The sequence below is a fragment of the Thunnus thynnus genome, chromosome 8 (assembly GCF_963924715.1).
Source record: "Thunnus thynnus chromosome 8, fThuThy2.1, whole genome shotgun sequence".
NCBI lineage: Eukaryota > Metazoa > Chordata > Actinopteri > Scombriformes > Scombridae > Thunnus > Thunnus thynnus.
The window spans coordinates 6484420-6510864 of NC_089524.1; the positions used below are offsets into that span (position 1 = coordinate 6484420).

Sequence of the window (26445 nt, forward strand, 5' to 3'; positions counted from 1 at the left end):
AATCGTTTTGATCTCATGTGAACCAGCAGATGTAGTCACAAGGGAGGGTCGAGCTTTCAGGCCGTTAGAGGGAAACTGAGCTTTGTCTGTGTTTTGTTTCTGAAGGTAATTGATAAGCTAGAATACATACTGGGTTTCAACTGTGAATGATTTATCAAATTGTAGCTCTTGTGCCATCAAGACCCATGAATACTTTTCCTTTGAATGTTGAATCTTTCCAGAGGTTCATTGACATGAGGAAAAGTGCCATAAAAACTGCTGAACTTCTTTTTTTGTTCTTCTTGATTTTCTTTCTTATAGCATGACAAGAAAATTAGTTTCAAAAGTTTTTTTTTCTTTTAGCTTTTTTGATGTTGATTATCTTTATTGAACTGCTTCACTGTATTAATTGCCTGTTTGAATCAGTTAACGGGTCATTTGTGGGGTTAAAAATGGGGCTCGGCAGTCTGTGTACTGATGGCTGAATGTAAAACTTTTAAAAGCACTCTGCTGTGAGCCTGCTTCTGTCTGCTCATGAGCTTTCATCTGATCTCTTTCACTGCACAGTGCACCATTTTATCTCGTTTCGGTGTGTGCACATTAGAAGGGTTTTTTTGTACATTATGGGATATCGACAATAAATGTTTTTAACTTGTTGGCTCAATGGTGTTATGTGTTAATGTCAGAATTATTCAGACGTCCTGTACAGCTTAAACAATAAAACTGGCATTGATCTATTTTTTTTCTCATTGCCTATAAATCCAATGAAAAGACCAAAACTGACGTGTGACATTCTCACAACACTTTATAGTTTCCCAACATGTCAAAATTAAAATCAGTAGAAAGTAGTTTTTATTTTTAAAAAAGAAAAAGGCTCAGTAATTTCCTGAAACAGCTGGTTACTGTAGTTTTTAATGATTGTTACTCAAACAGGGATAAATTCTATTTGTTGGGGATTATTTTTAGTTGAGGATTAAAGTCCTCACACTAGCATTTCAAACTGCAAAATAAATTCATTTCAATGGATTTGCTCATGAGGGCAAGGTAAAGAGAGCTGTTAGCTGTTGACTGATAGCGAGTTGTCTTTACAGTGCTAACCTTTGAGAGAACGGAGAGCAGGAAAGTAAAAAAAATGGAGGAAATATTTTGCACCATCCATATTTATTTAGCCTCCACTGTCGTAGCACAAACTGCGTCACAGAAGAGGAACAGTTTGCAGACAATTATGAGTCATGAGTCGACGAAAAGTACACAGACGTCTTTTAAATAAACTGTGTGAACTTATTGTCCCATTAGCGACCAAGCTTTTTCACTGTCTTCAATAACTCTTTATAGAATTAAATTATGTACTGAGAACAAAATGCCAGGAGGGAATAAACATCACTGAAAACAGAAAGAAAATGGCAACACTTAATAATAAGTCTACAAATAATATACTTAAGCAATGCTTAACTAAAGCATGAGTCATGATTATTCCCTGCAAGGACTTATCATGAATTCAATTAACAAGTGATCAAGTCACTATGACTTTATGAAATTAGCTTACACTTAATAGATAGTCAATTAACAGAGGTTAATTCACAGTTACTTTGCTACAGTTACTGTGGGTAAAAGATTAAAGCATGATACAACCTGATCATGTACAATATATCCATCTAGTGTTACTAGCTTGTAAATGTGGGATAAAGACCACTGGGTTATGCAGCAACATGTAGATGTTTGCATCAGTTTGATAAAAGAAAAAAGCAGCTTCAGAGAGGCTGATGAAATAAATTATAAAATGTCATCTACTATAACTGGAATTTAGCTAATTTGGTGGCACATTAATCAGCTTAATGTATGAAGTAACTGTGAATTAACATCATTCATGATGCATCCTGCATTAAAGTGTACACCGTCATGACACATGCATTAGTGAAGCATTACTTAAGTATATGAGTTGTACCCTTATTATAAAGTGATTCCAAAAAAATTACTCATGAACTCATGAAGATATTGTGACTGACTAGTGTTAGCATGTTCCTGGCTAGCGTGTTTAGACAGCAGCTCACCAACTATGTTAGCCCTGCAAGTGGTCACTACACCACCAAACCTTAAGCACCGTCTATTTCACACACAAATGAATTCTGCTATATTACTTTCTGGTGTGACAGGGCCTTAAAGGAAAATTACAATCTATTTCAACCTGATGTATTTCCCATAAACGTGGTCATTGTGGCTCTATGTGTCATGTTAATTTTGCTCTCCAGCTCCGTTATATATATTTAGTACCAGCAGCAGGACGGCAAATGTGGGATTGAGTCAAAAATTCAAGGTAACTATCCCACTTCAATGGTTTGAACTTTTGAACAAGAGCTCTATGGCTGAGGAAGGAGATATAACTATTGCAGGTAATACTTGTTGGTGGGATCAATTCATTGTTGGTTTTGGTCTTTTCTTGGGATTTGCTGACTATAAGAAAAGTATATAAAAACGCCAGTCTCTTTCCCCTGAGCCCAAATAAGAAAACACCAAACCAGACACTTGTATTCATGTAGTAAACCGGAACCTGTAAGAGAAACATTCACATCACTGTTCACATTCTGAGAAGAGAAAGAATGAAATAACACTTCTAATGTCCACACCAATGCTGTAAATGTACGTAATCTAAAAAAACAAAGTCCAGACAAAACATGAAGAGTTTTCTTTCAAAAGCATCACGTCAAAACATGCTCAGGTAATATCATCCTTCACTTTCTTGCTGCACAATTTTAAATTTGATGAAATCTTTTTTTTAAAGCACAATTGTCAAGCATGGAAATCAACACAACGTAGAAGTACACTGTTATGCTGCTCAGCAAAGATTCAAGTACATGTATCACAATCTTAAATACGTGATTTTGTTACACTGATTTTGAATGGAAACTTGCTGTAGGTTCAATACACCTGAACTGCAGAGAAACAGTGAGTTTAATTTGCATGGTAAAGGCACTGTGAGGGTCAGTAGCTGAATAATGCGTTGGACGACGATGACGTGGCTCATGGAAGGGCATTGTGTTGTGGGCGGACTTTGTGCATTCGACTCCTGTTTTGGCCAAAATATCTAAAATAAACCGACAACAACCCACTTTTTCTTAACACAGATCATCTAGATGCCGTGTAATTACTAGTTCGGCAGTACAACATATTTGATATATTCAGTAGATATATCTTTTTATGACCCTATTTACAACCCTAAACTGGAAGAACTACAACTGTGGTGCTGATTTGTATCAAGCTGCATGGCGCGGCTGTAGGGAATTGTAGTTTTTTAAAAAGTATTAGTGTTTTTCCTAGAATTGGAAGTTGTAAATACTGAATTGAGAGTACACTGAGGAGTTTAAGGAGATGGTAAACACATTTCTGTAATCAGATTTTAAATATCTAATTGTTAAATAGATTACAATAATGCTGACAATCTAAGGCATTATTACAGGCTTGGAGGAAGGCCTGAAGTGCTTGGGTTAGGGTTAGGATTAGGGATAGGTTAGGGTTAGGGTTAGGGTTAGGGGTAGGGTTAGGGTTAGGGTTAGGGTTAGGATTAGGGCTGAAAAGACCAACCTGTTCTCATTAATGCATAGGTTACTATTTACACAAGCCTGGAGATTTTTTTGTATTTTTATTATTCTTGGTTTTTGGATTTTATGTCAGAATGACATACAGTAAAATTAAATGAGCAACTTCCCATTTTACAATAACAGGATATAAAACACCTCTTCTTAACATAGATAGCCACATTTAGATTTGGGCTGTGGCCGACTGGTGGCAATTTGAAATGGAATGAATCCCACTGATGGCAGACAATCCAAAACAGTAGCTGAATGCACCAAGTCCACCCATAACACAACGCCCTTCCCTAGCCTTCCGCCATCAAAAACTGACAAAAAAAGTTGATTTCTCAGGATCGAAGATGAAATACTTAAAACAGATAGTCATAACATTAACCTATCGTATTGTTGAGTTATCAAGGACACTTTTGTGTTGAGAAATGTTGACATCATATCAACATTTCTCATATCATTAAAAATGACAAATTCTTGAGAAAAATTCTTCCCAGCAGCGGGTCCTCCAGTCTGCCCACTGGACTGATGCAGTCTATTGACTGTACTGCTAAATTTAAAATAAAGAAATAAAAACAAGGACAAAATCATGTGATTAAATGTTGAGTCATGTAGCGGTTATAGTTAGAAAAATTTATAACAAATGAGAAAAATCAATACAACTTCTATACTCCTGAGTCCCAACTGACAGAAACGAAACATACTTCCAATTGAAATACATTAGTGTGAAGTGTCACAAATAGAAAGAAAAAAATTGTGAAATTTGTGTCCATGTACATGAATCTACACTGTAGATTAAATTTCCTGACTATTTCACCAACTGTCATGAGACTGGGTTGACTGTATATATATATACGCTTTTACAGTGTACAACTGCCTACAAAGTAAAAATATAAAACAGAGAGAAATAATAAAACAGAGATACAGAGCAGCCTGAAAACAGCTCATCTAGTCCTCAATAATGATTCCTTGGACGAAACAAATTCTGATGAGCATTAGCATTAGCACAGAAATCAGTAACTGGACACTAAACCTATGGTACAGTTTCAAACAGGGAAATTTACAATATAATTTTCTCCACATTTTGCAATTTTACAGCATATAAGAATAAAACTAACATGTATGATACAAAAAATATGTTAAATATAAACACTTATCAATTTCAAAGTAAGTTATTATATTTTTTTACAGTATTTAATTTGGTAACAGTTTGTACATCTGGTTGAGGAACTATACTGTTTTCATAAAACACATGTAAATTGTAGTTCAAGTGTATTTACATTCACACAAAGACATAAAAACAAATTATCTGACAAATAAATAGCTTTTACAGTCTAGTGCTCCAGATGTGTGCTAGTGCACTGTGCAACATGTTGCATGCAGAGCCACTGGTAACACGGGTCCCTTTAAACAATAAAGTTTCATAAGTTTCATAAGAATTCTCTCTGAAATATTATCATAATATTGGGACGCCCAACATTCAAGAGGCCGAGTGGCACTGAATCAGTAACAGCAGAAATAACACGGACGTCATGGTGAGCAAAGTCCAAACACTAATACTGTAAATGACACAAATCCACTTAGTAAATGTATAAAAAATAAATACAAATGTACAAAACTGAGAAGCAGTAAATGCATGTGAAGTGATTAAAGATTTTCATTTGACAACGTACGAATAAGATGTCATTTCATGGCATTAATGGACAAATTGGTGGTTGATAATCTTTGTGTGTTTTCAAACCTATAGTTCATTTTCTCTGGTCCAAATCAGTGGAAGAGTTGGTAAACTCGGTTTGGTTTCTTTTAACAGAGAAAAAACCAAGCGAACCAAAATGTATTACTAAAAGCCAGCTGAGGACATTCTCTCCTCTCATTGGTCAAATGTGTCTGGGCCATTAAACACAGGAGGAAGGTGCTGAAGAAGCTACTCGGGCCAAATGCAACGTACTTCATTGTTAGTCCAGGTCCAATCTGAATTGATTCTCCATATAGTTATAGCAACTGTTAAATTTGCTCATCCGCATCCCAGCATGCAAAGTGCACCTGCGTCATATTGTGGTCGTATCACATTCCCACCACAAACAAACTGCTCCAGAATTTTTTGGGACTGGACCAAAACCACATCCTCAAAAGGTCTCGGATGTGATATTCATGGATACATGGGGGATGTGCAGTCTGGACTGTATTGATACTTATGATGGCTGCTATACATGATCTTGGACTATTGTTGTTTTTGTTTATCTGATGTGCTTTTAACATGTCTATATGTTCTGCACTGTATCACAAATTGCATCTTGGAGAGCATTAAAGTTTTCAAAGTCTAAGTTTTGGTCTGCACCTGAGTACGGCTGCTGTGTTCAGACCTGCCCAACAAATTTGCACAATGAGGGAAAACGAAATCTGCATTTACTGCTCATAAAAGACAATTAAGGCTTACAAATTGGCCCACAGGTGATGCAGGGGGTAAATCTTTGTAGAGACTGTGGTTTTATTCCCACTAGCAATACCTCCTGCTTGGTCATGTCTTCCAAAAAACACAATTGACCATATTTGTCTTGTGGGTAGGAAGCCAGTGAGGGATCATATGACTCCTATTGGTTGGTGCCTGCACAATGGGGGGTGAAATTGTAAAGGATACTGTGCATTACTTCCTACCTGTGCAGCCTCTTTCTGTGGCAAAATTCATTTAAATCTTGAAAACGAATGGCTCTAAGCAAGATTTCTGACCATCTTTTCCTACTTCTACTCCTGCAGTAGAAAATATAATTTGTTGATGCCCATTTCCATGCATTTTTTTGTCCTTTATGAGCAGCTCAGGATGTGAATATATGAACAAAAACAACACAAACACAATATTTTATCACAAGAGACAGCAGTGATGGCTTACACTGGAGGAATTAATCATAGTTCTTATTTACAGTGAGATACTATTGATTATTGTAAAGACAATGCTTTGAAGCCATATTCACTGTGTACTTGTGATATCAGTGCTTTTGTAAAAAGGTGGCAGTGGATCTGGTGGTTGTGTGTAAGATGTGGGGGAGGTCCTCCAAAGCAAAATCTTGCCTTGAGACCCCAAAAGGCTTAACGCCGGCCCTGGATTACAAAATAATTATTGTCTTTGTTGACATGACAATTAAATTCTGATCTCTGATACTTAAAACACATTAAATGTAGTAAGTTCAGGTTGCATTCATCAGTGTATATGTCAGACAAGGTAGAGTCATTTGAATCATGAGTAATTTGACCTCTCTTTCTGCCCACACTAGCCTGTAAGTTAAAGAATAATTGGTGACATTTGGGGAAAGTTTTAAAAGTTAACATCTGTAAATTTGTGTGGGATTCTGCAAATCAACTTGTACCGTACAAAGTTAAGAGGTACCTTAACATTCAACAATCAGGCTCTGTGGTTTAGTCACTCGCTCAGGATGTTATCCAGACTTGAAGTAGGTTTGGTAATAAAGTATGCGAACATCGCCGCATCGTCGAACGTTTCTCAGACTGTGGAGACATTGTTGGGTGTTAGCGTGTTTGTGAGGGCTTGCGTCTCTGAGACTGGCTGATCTTTGGGGCTGGATTTGTCCAGGACAGATATCTGAGTGACCGTGCTGCTGTCAGTGAACAATGTACGACGCCGTTTACTGTAGCTCAGGTAGCTCTGAGTCTGCCACTTCCAAAACCTCTTCTTCAGCTCTGCTTGCACCTAAACACACACACATACACATACAAAAAAAATACAAAAAATAAAAAGACAGCATGGAAAACAAATACACTAGTTTACTGTTTTTATTAGAGCTGCAACAACTATTTTGATAATCGATTAATAGTTTCAGTCATTTTTCAAGAAATTATACTAAAAAATATCTGCTTCCCGCTTCGTAAATGTGAGATTTCGTTGTTTTTCATTGACATATATAACAGTCAACTGAATATCTTGAGATTCTGGACTGTTGGTCGGACAAAACAAGCAAACTGGAGGCATCATCATGGGCTTTTACCATTTCTCAGACCAATCGATAATGAAATTAATCCTTAGTTGCAGCCCTAGATTTATTAGTACTCAGACTCCTCTCCTCAATTCTCTGCGTAGTTTCAACCTGATCAGAAATCTAATCAACCAGAATAAGTGAGGGTGTTTCTTTTCAACAACCCATCCTGAAATCCCAGACATTAGAGTGTCCTTAGACTCTTATTCATGTCACATGGGATGGTTGATATAGTAAAGATTCCCAAGTTAATAATTTGTGCAAGTCATGAAGAGGGTTGTATGATTACAGAGTTTGGTGTGTCAGGATTAAAATACTATGATTTGACATATTCATTCAATTTATTTTTAATCACACTAAATGACGGTGAATTGTTTGGTTTTCAGGCACTACTGTACTATTAAGTGCCAAGTTGGAGCTCGACATGCTTGGATGTTGACGTGACCCATTTTTACAAGTTGGAAACTAATAATTACAATAACTCCAATATAATATTAGAGTAAAAGTTTTCACATCAGGGCCTACTCACCAGATGACAGTAATGCAACTACTATGATACAAGGAGGACCTGCACACTGAATGATGTTTAGACCAACTACAGGTTTTCCTCAAGCAAATATCTAACACCCAATAAAGGTAAAGGGAGCTCTGATGGTAGTAATTTCATTATATTTTGTAGCACCTACCAAGTGTCATCAAAATGATCTTAAAATGGCTACCTGGAAGGCAAGAGATCAATCTAGCCATTAACATCCACCCTTTTTTTTGGCATTTTTGCCTACTTGGCATACCCAAATGGAAGAGCTTATAACAGAAAAATTGTGTGGACAAAATGCATGTATTAGCCTTCACTTGAAAGGTAACATCTTCTGGTTTCTGGAAATGTGCTTGTTTAGCATGTGGCTAAAACACAACAAAACTACATCTTTTCAAATAAGGCTCAAAAATGTGTTTTTGGTCCTCGTCTATAATGAGTCATATTTGAATAACAGTAACTAGACATGCTTAATGCCAGAACTATGCAAATCACCACATACATCTTGTCAACCACACCTGTATAAAGTTCCAGACCTCTGGACTTAATCTTATTAGATCTAGGGAGTTTTTAGTTTGTGGTGTCACTGGTGTCCCTGAACCTCTCCAAAACGTCTCCAAGTGGTCAAATTGCATCAATTGCTTTTACTCATTACTGCATGATGCTAAGCTGCTAACAACTGGCTTAAGCGAGTGGATGTTAAGAGGCTAGAGATTTACAATACACTTTAGAAAACAAAATAGTTTTGACTATCTGTAGTGTAGCTAAGAGATGCAAAACCACACCACTGGGTGACCCTACAAACTGTATTACGTACTGTATAGCGTTTACTTACCTCACCATTTAGGAAACAGTAGAGCAGGGCCACAACGAATCCCTTATAAGAACAAAACACATTATCAAACAAAATTAAAGTTTAAACATTAAACATACAGTGCACACGCTGATAAATTTAGTTTCATGCTTTGAAAGCATCCATGTTGGGTTACAGGTGTTGTTTTGAATTTAATTTTACCTGAAAGGATCCCAGACCTAGCTCTATGAAGATCCGGGCCTCTGCTCCGGTGTTTTCTGGCAGGAAGGCAAACACCATGTAGTGCATCCCGAACAGAGGAATGAGAAGCAGAGTGGATTTGGCCAGTCTCCTGCACACACATGTAACAGAGAGACACGCGGTGACTACATGTGTGAGTGCAGGTGTTTTGTTTGTGTTTGTTCGTGCCATCATGCGTGAAGGAAGATAATAATTCTGTCTCACTTGAAGTGACTGGTATCGTTGCCACCAACACCAGGAGATCTCAGCTTCTGCACCAGAATACGGATCACATTGATGAAGATGATGAAGTTCACCTACATGAAATGAACAAATGAAGCCATTTTTCTTTGTAGCACAGCTGCTGTATCAATAAATTACACCTGCAGAATGTGTTACTGAAGATCTGACATGCATTGTTACTTTTGATACTACCACTGGGGGGTGCCAGAGTCCGAAATTTCACAAATCCACAAAACATTCCTTACAAAAAGTTAGCAAACTCATTGCTATCACTTGTACCTGCATTATGTCTTAGCAAACAGTTGCTTATTTAGATATTCAGCAGACAAAACATTTATTTGTAGCCCTGTTTCTGGCCACCTGGCAGATTTAAGTCCAATTATCACTCACTGTTAGCTCCATTTAGTTCTCCACCAACTTAACGACAACCAACAAATATCTGGCTCCTTACCTTATCATTTTTATGATTATTTGTTGAATAATAAATTTGAATGATGACGTAAGGGCAAACATTTATTCAACCCCTGGTGTGAACACCAGGATTTAAAACCACGAAAAGCATTTTTGCAGCCACAACCACTCACTGGGACAAAATAAATCTGCACTGATTTTTCATGTCAGATTCAACTAAAATGAAGGAAGCTTTTGTAGCTTATTAGCTGTGTTGCACAATTCACTTTTCTTAAATCTTCTTTGTCAGAGTAAAGATGGTACAAATACATTATTGTCCCATTAGCAACCAAGCTACTGACGGTTAGCAAGCTTGTTAGCTGGGAGAGCTTCTCCCTCTTCGATAACTTTTTATTGTATGAGATGGTGTGCAATGGTGAACAAACAGTTGAAAGTAAACAGAGGGAAGCTCCGGGAACTATTGTGACTGACTTGCAGTAGCCCGGGTGGACTGGCTAGTGAGTTAGCAATTAACTTGCCAGCAATAACAGTTCACCAACTAGTCCTGCGACTAGTCACTGTTACCAATCTTCCAGATCCACAGATGGGCAACTTTGTGGTGTGATCACAGCTTTAGCAGGTGGGAAACCAGTAAGAACAGGGATATGACCATTGCAAATTAGGGAGAAAAAGAAGAACACATTAAAAAAGTACTAAGTATTTTTTTATGGTACCAGAAAGCTTGTTACAACTATAAATAACTTCTCACTCAAAAAAACAAAACCAAAATCACACAAGCAGGAAAACAAGGAAGTACACTGATTAACTGCTGATGTAAAGTGCCAGAGATGATGATCTGCACACTGGCCAAGTTTCCCTGCTTCCATGTAGGAAATAAACAGGCTTTCCTGGATTTTTATCGTCCGTCCTAATGTGAACACCAGATAAGAGTCTACAGTAGCTGCTGCAGAGTGAAATACAGGCCTAATCTAAGATTGAGGACTCTTGTAATTCCTCAATAGCTCCCTGTGAAACTGTTCTGTACTCACCAGTAATGATGCAGTTATTGGAGCTTTTATGATCCACCAGATAAAAGCCACATCTGTGTCGTCCCAGCAGCTGTGACACACGGCGTTCAATAATGAGATAAACAAGACCGTTACGGGAACACAATATTGTAGATCTCATCACACTGTCCACAGCCGGAACATACACACTGTGCATCATATATGTCACAACCATCCACTCACCATGCCATCACTATAATATATAAAACATAAAAAGCTATGCTGATGAGCTAATTAATTAATCTGATTTGTGCATATTTTAATATCTCTACATTTAACATGTAAACATCATGTGTAAGAAGCTTATTAAAAATTTAATGAGGTACAGTCGTCCGAAATGTAGTTAAAAAAAGGACATATATACATGGATCTTAAATTATAGTGTTTTTTCTATATTTATAGATTTACAATGCATGGTGCTCCAGATGTAAAGCAAATCATTTCAGAGGGAATCTGTAATGCAAGTATGATGTCTCTATCACCTATTTTTCTTGAGTTATATTGTTTTAATGGCACCAAGAAGGCATCATGTCCCAGATGCCTGGTACAGTGGTGGTTGGATGCATAAATGAATGAAAGTGCATCTTATTGGGAGGTTACTTGAGTGCGTCTATTGATTCTTTTTCAAAGTTTCCTCATTTTTATGCGACATCTTCTTTGATTTCCTGCTGCAGCAGCTCACCCTCTGTTATCATAGAAGTTTCGAGTCAGGATCCACGCCGTTATGATTGTAGTTGGGAGACCTGGTGGGCACAAACAGAGTGACCTGATCATTAGAGTCAAAGAAGAGCTTTTCTCTAACAAGAGACTGGGGCGGGCAGGAAGAAAGAAAATGAAGGGAAACAGAAAAGGATCATGATCAGTGGGGCACCCACCCCAGCCGATGAGTATGTACCACCAGAAATACTTCTTCTGGAAAACAAAGGTGAGCGCCAACAGTGTCTGCAGGTACATGCCCTCCACCAGCAGCCAGAAGTAGTTGGCCAGGATGCTGAACTGGAAGAAGGCCACTGCTGATTTACAGGATGTCTGCAGGACAAAAACAACAAGAGCCAAGGATCAGATTAGACTGTAGATCTCATTTATCTGGAGTGGTCGTAACAGTAATGTCCTCTCCCATCAGTTTGTGGGTCACAGTGAGGTCTGTGATGATAATACATTTAAGGGTACAGAGGATAATAGCTTGATATTAATGTGTAACCTTTTATTCTAAAGGCTGAAATTCTCTCCTTGGTCAGACACCAACTGAAGCTGTGGATGTGTTTTATAATTACACTCCATGTTGGTATAGATACTGACGAGGAATTGCTGCATTGTTGGGCAGTTAACACAACACTCTGTAACGTGTTACAGTAATGTGATTACTTTTTCGGTGATGTAATGAAGTAGTGTAAAGCAAGAAACATGTTCCAAGCAAGTATACAAATGGTAGCGCCTGGTCAAGCCGGCACAAATATACAAACATACTCAACGTGTGCTCTTAAGCACTGATGGAGGTGATCAATCAGTCCTCAAGGAGCCGATATAGCAACTCATGTCTCCTAGAAATTACGTTCATATACAACTAAATAGTATTCCCAATTACACTGTGTTGACAAACATAATGGCTGTTCACAGGTAAGGTTTTTTTTTTAATGAATGAAGCGCTACATCTGAAGTCACAGGGAGGAGGTCGGGGTGAATGGGGGACGTGCAAGATGCAGGACCCTGACACCACAGTCCCGGATTCGCATCCTAAGTCCCATATGTGCCATTAGGCAACAAAAGAACTTTGGTTAAGGTTAGTGAAAGATCGTGGTATTGCTAAATATTATAAACATGTTTTGCTTAAAGTCACTTTTTCTGTATTAAACCAAGACCACAATCTTTCCCTTCTGTTCTTTCTATTGTTGTTTCATCTAATAGTGACCCCTAGCTGCAACACTGAGACTGCAGCTCGTGCTTGCGTTGCGTTAAGTGGTTAAGTTTTGTTAAGTTGTAAAGTTTCAGTAGACACACTCAAGAACACAAACATGCCTGAAATCGATCTTGTGTAGCTTGAGCTCTGTCTGTCTGCTGTTTGGTGCTGAGCAGATAGTGTACAGTGAGTTTATCAGAGCTTTTTTGCTGAAAACAGATGAGGTTGATGAGACCAGTGAAACTAAGTGAATGTGTCGTAAAAACCAAAACGGTTTCCTAAAAGAGGCTAAAAAGTTCAGTAAAGCTGCAGAGTTGGAGACATTTTGTCATTATGAGCATCTGTTTCACATCACAAGTTGTCATTTGCTCCATTCTTAATATCACCATATTAATAAGAAGACAGAAGGCATATTGACTCATGTAACTATTTCAACTCTTGAGTCAATAGTAATGTAATTACTTTTTCCAAGAGTAATAAGAACTGTGAAGTTGATTAAAGATTTCTCCAGTAATTTGATTTCTACTGTTCTTTCATTCTCACTTTTACTCTTATCCCTTTTCCACTTCATCCACCAGCCCTCGCCTCTTCCTGTCACTATTTTTATGTTTCTCTCTAATCCCTGTATGGTTTTTTTTTTACATTCTGATGAAGCACAAGAGCTTTCTCTTTCCTTTGTCTTCTCTCTCTCACAGCCCCATTCATCTCTGTCTCTCTCTCTCTCTCTCTCACACATCCTCTCTAAATGAGTCACAGCGATGTGCTGATGCCGGTCCCTCGTAGCCACACAAGAGGGACACTTACCTTCACTCCAGGCAGCCTCATCAACAGAAAAATAGGAAGAAAAACACTCATCATTAATGCTCTCACAGTCTCCACTCAGTCACTCCCAGCATTTCAATCCTGTTCCTTCCTGCTCTCTATGATAATAAGCTCTTCTGAGTTCCTGAGGTTCATTTACAGAAAACAAAATGCAGGTAATCCTGACTGACTGTGGCAACTTAGACACGACAGTCTTTTAGTTGTCAGTTTCAAAGTTTATAGACAGTAACTATCACAGGTGGAAAGTAAATAAGGGAGGTTTTACTTAGGAGAGAGGTAATTTTGCTAGATTTAGAGGGAAATATTGTACTTTCTGGTCCACGTAATTTAATAAATATTAATTACTTTCAGATTCCATATTCAAAATGAGATTATCTTATAAAATATTGCTAAAATTATCTATCTTTCTATACTTCCCTGTTGCCTTTTCTTTCTGTCTTTCCTTATTTCTGCCCATTTTTTTCCCTTTACCTCCAACATGAGATAAGATCATTAAATATTGGCATCATCTTATCAGGGAGTCTTCCAAATTAAATGACAAAATACAATTATGTTGGTAACTGCCCTCCAGAACGACACACATGAGCGTTTTCTGATCTTCAACAACTATTAAAAATCCCTTTTGAAAAATGAAAACAATCAGCTAAACTTAAGGTTTAGCGTAAAAAAGACTTGGTTAGGGTTATTGTTGTTTGGGTTGCCATTAAGGGTTCTTTCGTCAAAATAACATTATCACCACGGCTGCAACAGCTTTGTAACAGCTTTGTCACTTTGAACATAAACATCTCTACTTTTAGTTGAGTTTCTGAAATGACTGATGCAGTCAAGAGGACAGTCTCCATCTCATAACTTATATTTCCTTAATTCTTTCCTTTTAATCTTTATTTTTGTGGTTCCTGAAGTTAGAACTAAACATGGTGAAGCTATGCTGCTCATATCTGGAACAAACTACCTGAAGATTTCAGACTAGAGACACTGCCGACTACTTTTAAATTAAAGATATATCTGGTTGCCATGGCTTTCAGTTAAATATTAAAGTTACACTTCATAATTTTTATCCTTTTGTTGCCTTTTTAATGCTCCTTTACTTGCTTGCTTCTTTTAGCTTTTATTTGTGTTGTTCTTATTCCTGTTGTTATATTCTTTTGCATTATGTGAAGCATGTTGAATTTCCTTGGATATGAAATGTGCTATATAAATAATCTTGCCTTGCCTTTCCCACATCATGTCTTTCCTTATTTCCCTCTTCCCTCCTGATGTGTCATTTTTCCTTTGATTTCTTCTCTTTCCTTTTCTGTCTCAAGCATGAAATCACCCAAAACTAAAGTTTTCGACAGACACTTAAAGATTCCCTCCAGTAATGTTTTAAGACATTAAACTACTCTGTTTTGAATAATAATTTGTGTCAGATATGTTTGCCACAAACTCATATTTAAGGTGAACAGAGAAAAACTTCCTTCAGCAGATGAATGTGAAAACAAACTCTGCACATACATCATTCTGCACAGAGAAGAGAAACAACATCCAGCTGAAGGAAGAAGAAGAAGAAACTTTTTACTTTTGATACTCTTTTGCAGCTTATTCTTGTAAGCTTTTAGGATGAGAAGCAGCATGACACATTTTTCCTTCGCGGTTCCACTGGTTTTACTTTGGTAAAGGATATGAGTCCTTCACTGGTAAATATAGACACATTAATGGAGGACGCGGATGGTTTCACTCACCGTAGACATGAAGCAGTGGTCCAGGTTTTCATCAGAGAAGAGAACTCCATCTTTAATGAAGACAGCGCTCGCTCTCAGGATGAAAGAGAAGAACAGGTTGATGTGGATGTAGTTCCTGGTGCAGTGAAACTTCCTGTAGAGCAGAAAAAACACTTTCCTCAAAGGGTTTGAGGTATTTGTGAATATAAATGAAGACTGAAGAAAAAGTGCTTGGTCGTGATGTGTGTGTTGAGACACTTTTATACAAATGTGAATGTTTAAGTATTTCTCATGATAGTTTTACCTGAACACAGTGAAGACAAAAATGGCAGATATGAGAGAGATGAGGGACGTGGCGTAGCCAGCCGTATACACCTGTTTGAAGTTGGAGAAGTATGTTGTCTGAAATGCAAAAGAGACAAAAGTGCAAGAAAAAAAAAGTAATGTTGGCATCAATAACTGAGTTTTTTGCCACTTGGGGGCAGCAGAAACAAGCAATGAACACAACACCGACATATCGTCACCTTTTAAGTTGTAACTTGAAGTTACGGAGCAACATTATCCTTCATTTAGGAGTCGTGTTTCTGTCCATCTGGTGAATGTAAGTCCAATATTCACTCTCTTTTAGCTCTGTTTTTGTTCTCCACCAACTCCTGAGGGAAATATCTGGCTCTTTAGCTGCTAAATGCTTCACTATGTTCACCAGCTAGTCTACAGCTAACTGTGTCTGTTTGCTGTTTGGTGCTGTTTGTGTACAGTGGCTTTTTAAAGCTGTCTCGCTAAAAACAGCTCCCTCTTGTGGCCGGAAATGATGCTGTGAGAGCAGTAAAGTTGCAGCCGGACAGATATCAGATTAACTGAAATTCGCTATAAAGCTCTGTAAAGCCAAAGGGGGCTGCTGATAATTCTCTTTAGGTTCATCACTATGTGCTACACATTACATGTTACACTCAGTCATTCAGTCATTTAATGCATTGTCTTAAAAATATTGATTATAGCTGCATTAAATCCCTCCCAACCCCCTCCCAAAGACTTTCTGCAACAAGGTCATACTGCTTCTTCCTCAGTCAATATTTTCATGACAGCATGAGGTGGCTAGTCAAGAAATAAAAAATAGAAGGTTTAAGCATTTTAATGAAGGACTAACGAAGACAAAGACACTCTTGAAGGCTTTACATTGATGCCCAAGAGAAGGAGAGAACTGTCCGTCATCTTATTTACAATCTGTGTGAAATAACATCTGTCTTTTAGCATCTCCTGACCATAAAAAGCAAAACTGTGGGCTGGAGTTGCAACGCTAGTAATAAACAGACCTTCAGTGAGAATTGAGGACATCGTATGGGTAAGTGTGTAAATGACTCAGCCAACAGTAACTACTGGTCTGTGACTGATAGGAATATGCTTTGATATCTTCAACATACAGTAGTTCCACAGATAGTGGACACTAAATGTGTGTCCCTACTGTTTAGTTTGAGTGAGAAAGCTAAACAGAAATGATGGACTAAACGTCTACCTCCGGCTCTGTCTCCTCATCTTCCACAAACTCGCAGGCCTCCTCGTACGCCGGGTAGATGTCGGACCATCCATCTTCGGTGCAGTTCCTATAGACGTAACCTGAGACACAAATCAAGCTCTCAAGGACAGAATGGTTGCCAAAAAACAAGAGACAAGAAATCCAGAAGAATACATGAGCACAAAACCACAACCAGGAGGGATAATAATGGTTCAAATCCGAACAAAAAAACTGCGAAAAGAAAGAGATGTTGCACTTAAAAGTCATCAGGGAGAGGTGGTGTAGTGGAAGAATAAATAAAGTGACTGTCACACGGGAGTGTAACAGATTAATTTGGGAGGGAAGTTTGCACTCAGAGACTCTGCAATACTGGAGGGAGTTCAGACAGTTGGCAAAGAAATGTAAACATAAAGAGATGAAAGACTTGATGCTGCCTGACTTCCTGGGATTCTGGGAGTTTGATAGACAAAAAAAATACATATTTATGATGTCAGTACTGGCAAGTATGTCAGTCGATGTGGCTACATTGAAGTGCACACTATGTGTAGACATGTTCCGCTAGCAGAAGTGAAACAAATATTCTATTTATTAGCATCAGTAGCTGTTTAAAGGATCAGTTCACCCCCAAAAAATCTAAATAAAAACACCTTTTTCTCACTTACTGCACACCATGCATATAGTTTAGTTTTATCTGCTGAGGTATGGCATTGTGAAAAATAATAAAGTAAAATAAATTTTAGCGAACATCTTTTCAAACTCTATAAAACACCTTTGAGAGTCAGTACAGTCTCAATAACTGAACTGCAGCATCACATAAAACATGGAGATACACCATGATGGCTGATTAATGTTCAATTTGTTGCCGTTTGTTTAGATTCATCAGGCTCCAACATGAATATGCAGTTTTCCTGATGAGGTCTATTAGTTTTACTGAGACACTGATGAATAATAAGAATTAAACCGATCTCACATCACCTCTTCTGGCGGTGCAAATGCAACCGTAAACACATGCATACACATCAGCACAGACGTTCTGGTAGTTTCTCAGAAGAGAAATAACGCCATGGCTCTTCATTAGGATTCAATGGGCGACACTTAAACCCCATCTGCCTGTTAATGACATAAGCGGCTGGAGACACACCTATGAAGAGGGCGCACAGCACTCACGTATAAAGACTTACACATCTGAACACTATACGACAAGAAGAACAGGTTTCAGGAGCTTTAACAATGGCATACATACCTTTCTTGCCTCGTGCAAGAAGCATTCATATGAACAGATTCTTCTTAAGAGGCACGTATGAGTGATTTAAGAAAATTTGCACTCATCAATTATGATTTTCTCTTAGGTACGAACAGAAGATGTCGTACGAGTCCTGAACAGATAGTCACTGCCTCTTTTCACAAGGGAAGAAACACTTAGAATCATAATGTCTTAATCTGACTGTTCACCATATTATCATCATCAAAGCTGCCAATTTACCAAGAGGGTTTTTAGATTTTATGATTTTTTATTGGCATATTTTGGCGCAGCAACTTATGGTAGTTGCTAGGAAACTTCTCTCATTCTGACAGTCGCCTCTCTCTGCAGCTCTTTGTCCAGTATCATCTTGTGATGCAGCTGACAGTGAAACATCACCTGCAGGCTGTAATATTCACTCATCATCTAACCCTAACCCTAACCCTAACCCTGACCCTAACCCTGGCCCTAACCCTGGCCCTAACCCTAACCCTGGCCCTAACCCTGGCCCTAACCCTAACCCTAACCCTAACCCTGGCCCTAACCCTAACCCTAACCCTAACCCTGACCCTAACCCTAACACTGACCCTAACCCTAACCCTGGCCCTAACCCTAACCCTGGCCCTAACCCTGGCCCTAACCCTAACCCTGGCCCTAACCCTGGCCCTAACCCTAACCCTAACCCTGGCCCTAACCCTAACCCTAACCCTAACCCTGACCCTAACCCTAACACTGACCCTAACCCTAACCCTGACCCTAACCCTGGCCCTAACCCTAACCCTAATCCTAACCCTAACCCTAACAACGCTTTAGAAAGATGTTTTTTTAGCATCTAACTTCACGGCAAAGCATTCCCTCTTTATTTCTGTCACACAACAGCGCTGCTCTGATGACACGTATTTGTAAATTAATATTGTGTAATTGTTTCGGATCTCCTACTACTGACACTCCTAAACTTTTCATGTTTTTGTCTGCTGATTTCTGAAAACAGGACTCGAAGCTCTGCAGTGTGAAATTCCTGTTTTGACTCTTTGGTAAAATTTTTGTGAAGGAAACTTGCTAATAAACACAGCAGAGCATGTTGATTTTTTATGGCATTTTTAGGGGTGTCGATTATACTAACGATCAGATCTTATGAATGTTCGCCTCCTCATGAACAGATGATATTCGTCAAGCTGAAACAAGCAATTTACGAAAAGTTCCGGCAGTTAAGGGAGTTTGTTGAATCTTTGTACGAGCAAACCTCACAGAAGAAAGTCAGTGTTTTGTGTTCCTCCTGCTCTGATATCTGCGGCTGAAAAATATTGTTTTGCCACAGTAAACAACAACACTTTCTCAAACTAGTTCAGTCCTTTGAGATGCTATGATTCAGATGATGTACTTGTACATGCACACATAAATTTTGCACCTGATGTGCCTCCGCTTTCCATAAGTCCATTCGTTTTATTGGCTCACGGCTGTTCACTGTGAAACTGGTGATTCAACATTGCCAAGGTAGGTTGTTGGAGTTAGTACTCTGCACAAATATGTTCCTCTGTATGCACACAGCATATTAGCAGTCTGAGTTTGTTGAAATGCAAATTACAATCCATTTTAGTGTGCTAAATAGGTTGTATAACCTGGAATAGTGCACTAGACAACTAATTAGCAAGCCGTTGGTGTAATGGCCATTTATGACTGACCAGTACATCTCATTATATATTTTCTGCTCCTATCTGAGCAATAAATGGCAACTCAGAAATAGAAGCTCCATCATTCCTTCACACAACTAAGCTCAACCTCAACGCTGACTCAACACCAGTAATAGATTAAGACTTTGTTCACTTCTCAAAAGGCTCTTCCACCAGGAGAAGTTTGTTAATGATGAATTTAAACGAGATAAATGTGCAGCCATGTTCTCCCACCATGGCCTGCAGTAAGAGCTCACTTGCTGAGCTCTACGACAGCCATGACACATTCGAGGTCACAAGGTTTTCTGCGTGAATATGTGTTTACAGGAAGGAGGATAGAAAGTTTATTTAGAAATAACAGAATTCAGTTTCATGATATGAGTATGCCTGCCTGTCCGGCTCCTCAGAACAGCCGAGGAGAGTGTGGGGGTTTGAGTTGTGGGTGGTTTTACCGATATCTGGTTGCATTAGCCTCAGTATAACGTGGTGTGCAGAGCCTGCAGGCCTGTAGCCGCAGCGTCAGTGGGTGAATGGTTGGATGTGAATGGAGGGGCGAAGGCCGAAGCTCCAGGGAGGGCACTAGTGCTCATACCGCTACGCTTAACAAGCAGCGCCAATTCTTTCCTCATGCTCTTGGCTCCTACAGTTAACTCTTTGATTTTCCAATTCATTATTTTCTCCGTGCATGCAGCGTCCCGTTGGATAAACTGGATCTCACCACACATCTAAAACTGTGCAGCACTGGAGGAGGAACTCCAGTGGGGTCCAGGAACCCACTAATACCAACTTATGAGGTCATCAACAGCAACCTCCGCCTCCTGATCCCTGCTCACAAAGTACGCGCTCAACTTTCACTCAGAAGCTGCTGTGGTTTTTATTCTACTTCTCTGCTTTGTGCTGTCTTTCATTCTCACTGCTATTTGAAATCAGTCATTTCTTCACACAGCATCCCACATACAGTACATGCTCTTTGCTGCTACGGCCTCTTCTGTGGAAAATAATTCAGCAACACTGACTGATATAATGGAAGTCTGGAATAAATTGTCCAGTGTGTTTCTGCAAGGTTTTCATCAAGGTTTTTTTTACAGAATTAATAAGAGTTACACCCTTTATATGCCAGAGCCTGACTAGTGCTGGATTTTGGAGGCTGATTTGGCTGTGAAAGCTGTGTTTTATTCTGAGTTATCTTTCTTTTATTTAAGATGTGATGACATCCTCTGTTGGCATGGTGATGCTAATGTAGCTAAGATGAACTTACTCAGCAAAACTAAATATTGCCAGCAAAATAATAAACAAGATGATGTTAGTGTACAAAACCTGTGCCCTCTTAGATATGTTAAACTTGTGACTTTACAACCACAACACCGCTTGTTCAGTGAGCTTGAAGTTCTTCCATCAGGCTGATGATACAAATATAAAAGTAGCATCAGCCGTCACACTGTATAACACACAAGGCTGAGCTGCAGCTCTGGGGGGCCGGTACACACTCACCAACATGAGTCTTGAACATGAAACATGTAACACTCACAACAGTGTTATAGTTAGTGCTGCTGTATATGTTTGTGCTGTATTGTTCCTTTACAATCATACCAATATTAGCTTCTTATACTGAATATTTATATGCATATTTATATGAATATGCAGTAGGATGCTGTATAGTATAACAGTACTATATATGATGGTAGCGACATATCTGTGATAATATAAAACTAGCCGATAATATCGGCCATGTGCATGTCATCAGTCAGGCTCTGATATTTATTTTTATCCAGTAAAACTAAACTAAACTGTAGGATGCTTCACCTCCAACATAGAAATTTCCACATAAAAACACACCATAAAATGTTAAAATGTGGTAAAATGTTAAGTAATCACACAGACAATCACATTCACAGACTTAAAGGAGAGTATTTAAGATCTAAGTAGATAGTAAAAACCTGTTAAATAAGTGTAACAACTAAGACACTCTTTTTTTGTTAGATTATTATGCTTCCACGTTCATGTTTCAGAGATTATAAATCCAGAAAACCTCTTTCTATACCAGTCCCAGAAGTCCATCATTAACATGTGGATTTTTGCACTTACATTTAATCACATTGATATTTTTTTGCTCTACATGTAATTGGTCTTTTTAGAAAAAATAATAACAAAAATAATACAATTTTTACCCTTTACTGGATGCAGTTTTTTTCTCTCTGCCTCTTCTTCCTCTCCTCTAAACTCTCACTGGGTCTGTTAGTGACAATATGCAGATTTTTTCCTGTTCATCCATCTCCCAGATGTCCAGAAACACATTTTTCTAGCATTTCAACTGCATTTTTTTATCTGTCTGTCAGCCATTTGACACTACATGAGAGAATCTGAGTGTATTTTGTTTTCTTTAGACGAGCCAGCTGCATGAGACAGGGGTTCGGAGGAGGTGGGGGTCATGTAAACAGTCGGCACAGCACCGCTCTCTACAGCCAAGACACTGGAGAAAACGAGTCCGCGAGATCCATGTAGAATAAGTCTCCGTAAACCACTCAGTGAAAGCATAACACCAGTCCTAAGAGATGTCTAAATATAACCTGGTCACTTTGCTGAGCTGTAAACTGAAAGATGGATGAACTGAGCGAATCTGCCTGTTTTTTTGGCTTCTGACAAAAAAAAGTGCAAACACAAGCAAAAGGATAAAACAAAAGATCAGCATGACTGTTGGCAGCATTATAAATCTTTTCTCTACGCTGCTTCAAACAGGAATGAAAAAATGTGAACAACAAAGATGAATTCTGATTGATGACAGCTAAACTTCCTCAAAGGAAAAAAATACCAAAGAGTAAAGAAGTGTAAAAAATCTACATAACAAAATTTTAAGATACATTCCCTAATTTAGTTGTAGCAAATTTTAAAACCTCTCAAGCAGGAATAGTGTGCATCTTTAAATTATAAATTAAGACCTAAGTCATTTTCATTTTGTTTGAGGGCCCCTTGATGGTTGGTTAAAGCAGCTTTGCCTTATAATGTTTCCCACTTACTGTATGCTGCAAACAGCTGTGAGATATTAGCACAAGAGACGCTGACCACCTGTCCCACCTCAGCACGGTACCAGCAGCGAATCTCGTCCCACAGTGTCGGACAACCTGAGACAGGAAAACAACATTTATCACATATTTATCAGCTGGACTGACGACTTCACAGTGTGAGTAGAGAGCCTTGCAATGAGCAAGACATGTAAACCATGACAAACTGTATGAGGATATTACATACTGTCAGGCTGGAACTAGACTGTAGTATTGAATAACTGTATTGCAATCTATGAACTGTAAGCAGAGCATTGTGTGAGAAAAAGATGAAGATACAGAGTATAATTCAGTTTGAGGAGTCACATTATGGAAATCTCTGAAGAATGACTTAAAATGTTCAAATATTCAGTTTGGGAAAATGTACAGAGATACAATAATTGGACAATATGAACTTAATGAGTGATGTTAATGTTCATGTTAAAGAAGGTAATATAAGTTGGTCAGGTTAGGGTGTTGAAAAATATCGCCATCTTCTTAGGCTACAAACTTCAATTCAGTTCAATTCAATTTTATTTATATGGCACAAAATTACAACAAAAGTTATCTTAGGGCACTTTTCACATAGAGCAGGTCTAGACTGTACTCTATAATTTACAGAGACCCAACAATTCCCCCATGAGCAGCACTTGGCGACGGCAGTAAGGAAAAACTCCCCTTTAACGGGAAGAGACTTCAAGCAGAACCGGGCTCTTGGTGGGCGGCCATCTGCTTTGACCGGTTGGGTTGAGAGAGAAAGAAAGAGGGAGAGGGGGGGTGTTTACTTGATTACTTTCCAGCTAAAGTCCTGCTAAAATCACATTTAATCATCCCTTTTTTAGCCAAAAATAATGTAAACATTTTTTTTTTTTTGAAAATGTATTGTTAATAGCTTTTTCATTATTAATAGAGGAAAAAGTAAGTAAATATTTCTTTTTGTCTCAGTGGCTGGATGAGCATGTGTTTGATTGACAGCAGCTGAGCGGAGAATGAGAGACAAAGTAAACAAACCGCTATAGCTACAAGTCGTGGGCAGACAGTGTGTTATTAGCAGTGGTATTGAAGACCGAAGGCCAAACCATTATCTAAAAGGTCTGGAGTGACATTTGCAGGCATGTGTATATGCTGTTTAATGTGCTGCAGTTGAACAGCTAATTAGATAGCAAGCCTGCTAAGTGATGTTAGCGGTGCACTTTTATCAGCTGAATGTTTGTTTAGTGGCTCGTTCAACAAGCTAAGGTGCAGAACAAGACGTGTGTTCTTGTGTCTAAGTTATATAATAAGGAGACTTTAGCAGGAAAGATAATGTTTGAATGTTTGAATTGATGTTCAGAGTGTGTGGCTGTTGTGTTGAGTAGCAGGATGCGATCAGGCTCAGTGTGACCGTCTGCTCTGCCTGTGATAGAACGACATGTTATCACTTTATGCAAAATCTGATTGGCTTTACTGAAACAAGATCTCCATCTACTTAGACTAAGAACTAACAGTATTCTGACGAATTAATTCTAAGATAGGATGCGCAAAGATCATGACACCAAAAAATATAACACAGGACATGTAATTTATCAAGCAGATATGTATGCTGTAGCTAACAAAAAAAAGCAATTTAATTCCACTTTAACAAAAGTGAAAAAATGTGCCTGCATACCAAGAATGTTTCAACTTGTATCCAAATGAAACCCACTAGTTTAGAAAAAATAAAAAAATAAAAAAGTTAGATAGCTTCACTGGAATCCAGAAAAATTAAACTTGATATAGAAACTACTGGATTTGCATGAAAATGGGGTTGAAATAATCTTATTGCACTTGCAGCTTTTTCACATGTTTTAAGAGCACTTCAGGACTCAATTACAGACACAAGGACTTGAAAGAAATGAGATTTTGTATATAAACAAATGAATGAATGAATAATCTGATTATGGAGGCCACCAGTGTTTCTCATCATCAGTCTTTTTTATGTAGCACGCTTAAAATTCTATTGACAAATGACTTGTTTGACCTTGAACACCTCCTGATGCTACAGAATTTGCTACGTGTTAACTCCTGACTCATTTAACCTCATTTATAAAATCTTCTTATCAGTAAATAAAGTCAGTCCTCTGATGCAATTTTTCAAGGAGTTTCCCCCAGTCTGGGAAAGTGAAGGGGTGTTTGATTCAGTGACGTCCTCAACCCTCCTCTCTGCCCACGCTTTGTCTCTGCTGTTCCCCCTCACATGGATGACAAGCTCTCCCTGTAGCCTCCGTCGCTCCAAACGGGGGAGGAGTGGAGGGGGGAGGGTGTGTGGGGGGAGCAGTAATGAGGAGCCCGTCTCTCTCCGCCACCACAACGCCTCATACATCAAAGCACCTCGGCCTTGTGTCAATTAAAACAGCAGCGCGCAGAGACACACCACTCATTCATTATAAAACACAGCTTTTGGCTACTGCTGGAGGTTCTCCTGCCAAAGCCGTAATGAGACAAACATTTCGCTGCATAAATGTGACTTTGAACTCTCCTCTTTCATAAAAATTTGCCTTGATAATGGCTATTGTTTGTACAATAAGAGAGTAAGTGAGTAAGTAAACTTTATTTCTTTCAAAACCAGAGTTTCAAGTGCACAGACAACAAACTATTAGAGTAAAAATTATAAAAATGTTACAGAAATGCCGGTGTATGCATGTGAGTTTTTAAAAGGTTTTAAAAATGTAGCCCTGACTCAGCTGATCTGATACCGAGGGGGAGTTTGTTCCACAGTGTTGGAGCTAAAAAGAATAAAAGCGTGATTCCCTTTGTCTTAAGCCTGGACTGGGACTCGTTAGATCTGAGGGGACTTGGTGCAGAAAAAAGGGGTTTAAAGCGGAGATGTCTGGATGTAAAAGCGATGAATAGAATCTTAAATTGAATATGTAATTCAGCCTGGCATGACTGGAGAGTTGTGTAGAAGTCTTCCTGCTGCAGTCTGCACCGACTGTAGACGAGCTGCATCATTCAGACATTCAGGTAAATAATGAATTGCAGTAGTCTAGGTGAGAGGAAATAACTAAGTTTGGCGTTATTTTTCCATTTCTAAATAGCAAAATTGACCAAGACTGTGCTGACTGAAATTTCTGGCTGATTGGTTTAGTTTTCAGAGGTGAAAGGTGGCAGGTGATATTGTTTGAAACATCATCAGGACCAGTAACCTTCAGACTTATCAGTGTTCAGTTGCAGAATGTTTGAAGCCATCCAGTATTTGATGGCAGGGAATCCATTTCAGGGACTTTAGCTGAGCTCCAGTTGGCATCCCATTTCATCCTGCTGATCTACCAGCGATGAGGAGTGAATCATCCATCTATTACTGTGGTTGGTCTCCAGTCCAACCACAGTCTCGGCCCTCTTATTGGACACAGCTGTAAGAGGAGAATCTAGAGGTTTTTCATGGTCTCTGATCTGATGCAGTTGAGAGATCTGTCACTCTAATTCCAAATCATTTCTAGCCAGCTCAGTGTTTCCTCTGCCTGCTTTGGAGACGAGGTCAGGAGGTGGTACTACATCAAGTTGTCGTCACAGCTCAACCACAACAAACACAACATAACACTAACCACCATTTCACTTTTGTTTGTACATCAGCAAAAAATGGAATAATATAATTTATTATTATTATTATTATTATTTAATTTAATAATTTGTAACCTTACAGCCAAATTCTGGTCAGATTTTAGTTAGTTGTCATTTCCAACATAAACATAATTTTGTAGTTTGTATTAAATATATTATATTTTAAATGCAAAGA

At 38.6% G+C, this 26445-nt stretch overlaps 1 protein-coding gene across 1 annotated transcript in view; it reads right to left on the reverse strand.

Moving 5' to 3' along the window:
• Positions 1-4079: 4079 nt before the first annotated feature.
• Positions 4080-26445, reverse strand: part of ghrhrb (growth hormone releasing hormone receptor b) — a 48565-nt gene continuing 26199 nt past the window's right edge. The window contains exons 3-13 of the mRNA XM_067596256.1: positions 22668-22772; positions 16744-16844; positions 15535-15632; positions 15252-15384; positions 11687-11840; positions 11494-11554; positions 10794-10863; positions 9337-9428; positions 9094-9223; positions 8914-8955; positions 4080-7260 (exon numbers count right to left, since the gene is read on the reverse strand). Coding sequence (XP_067452357.1) covers positions 7054-7260; positions 8914-8955; positions 9094-9223; positions 9337-9428; positions 10794-10863; positions 11494-11554; positions 11687-11840; positions 15252-15384; positions 15535-15632; positions 16744-16844; positions 22668-22772 — 1193 coding nt within the window. The 3' untranslated portion in view covers positions 4080-7053. The remainder of the gene's footprint in view (positions 7261-8913; positions 8956-9093; positions 9224-9336; positions 9429-10793; positions 10864-11493; positions 11555-11686; positions 11841-15251; positions 15385-15534; positions 15633-16743; positions 16845-22667; positions 22773-26445) is intronic.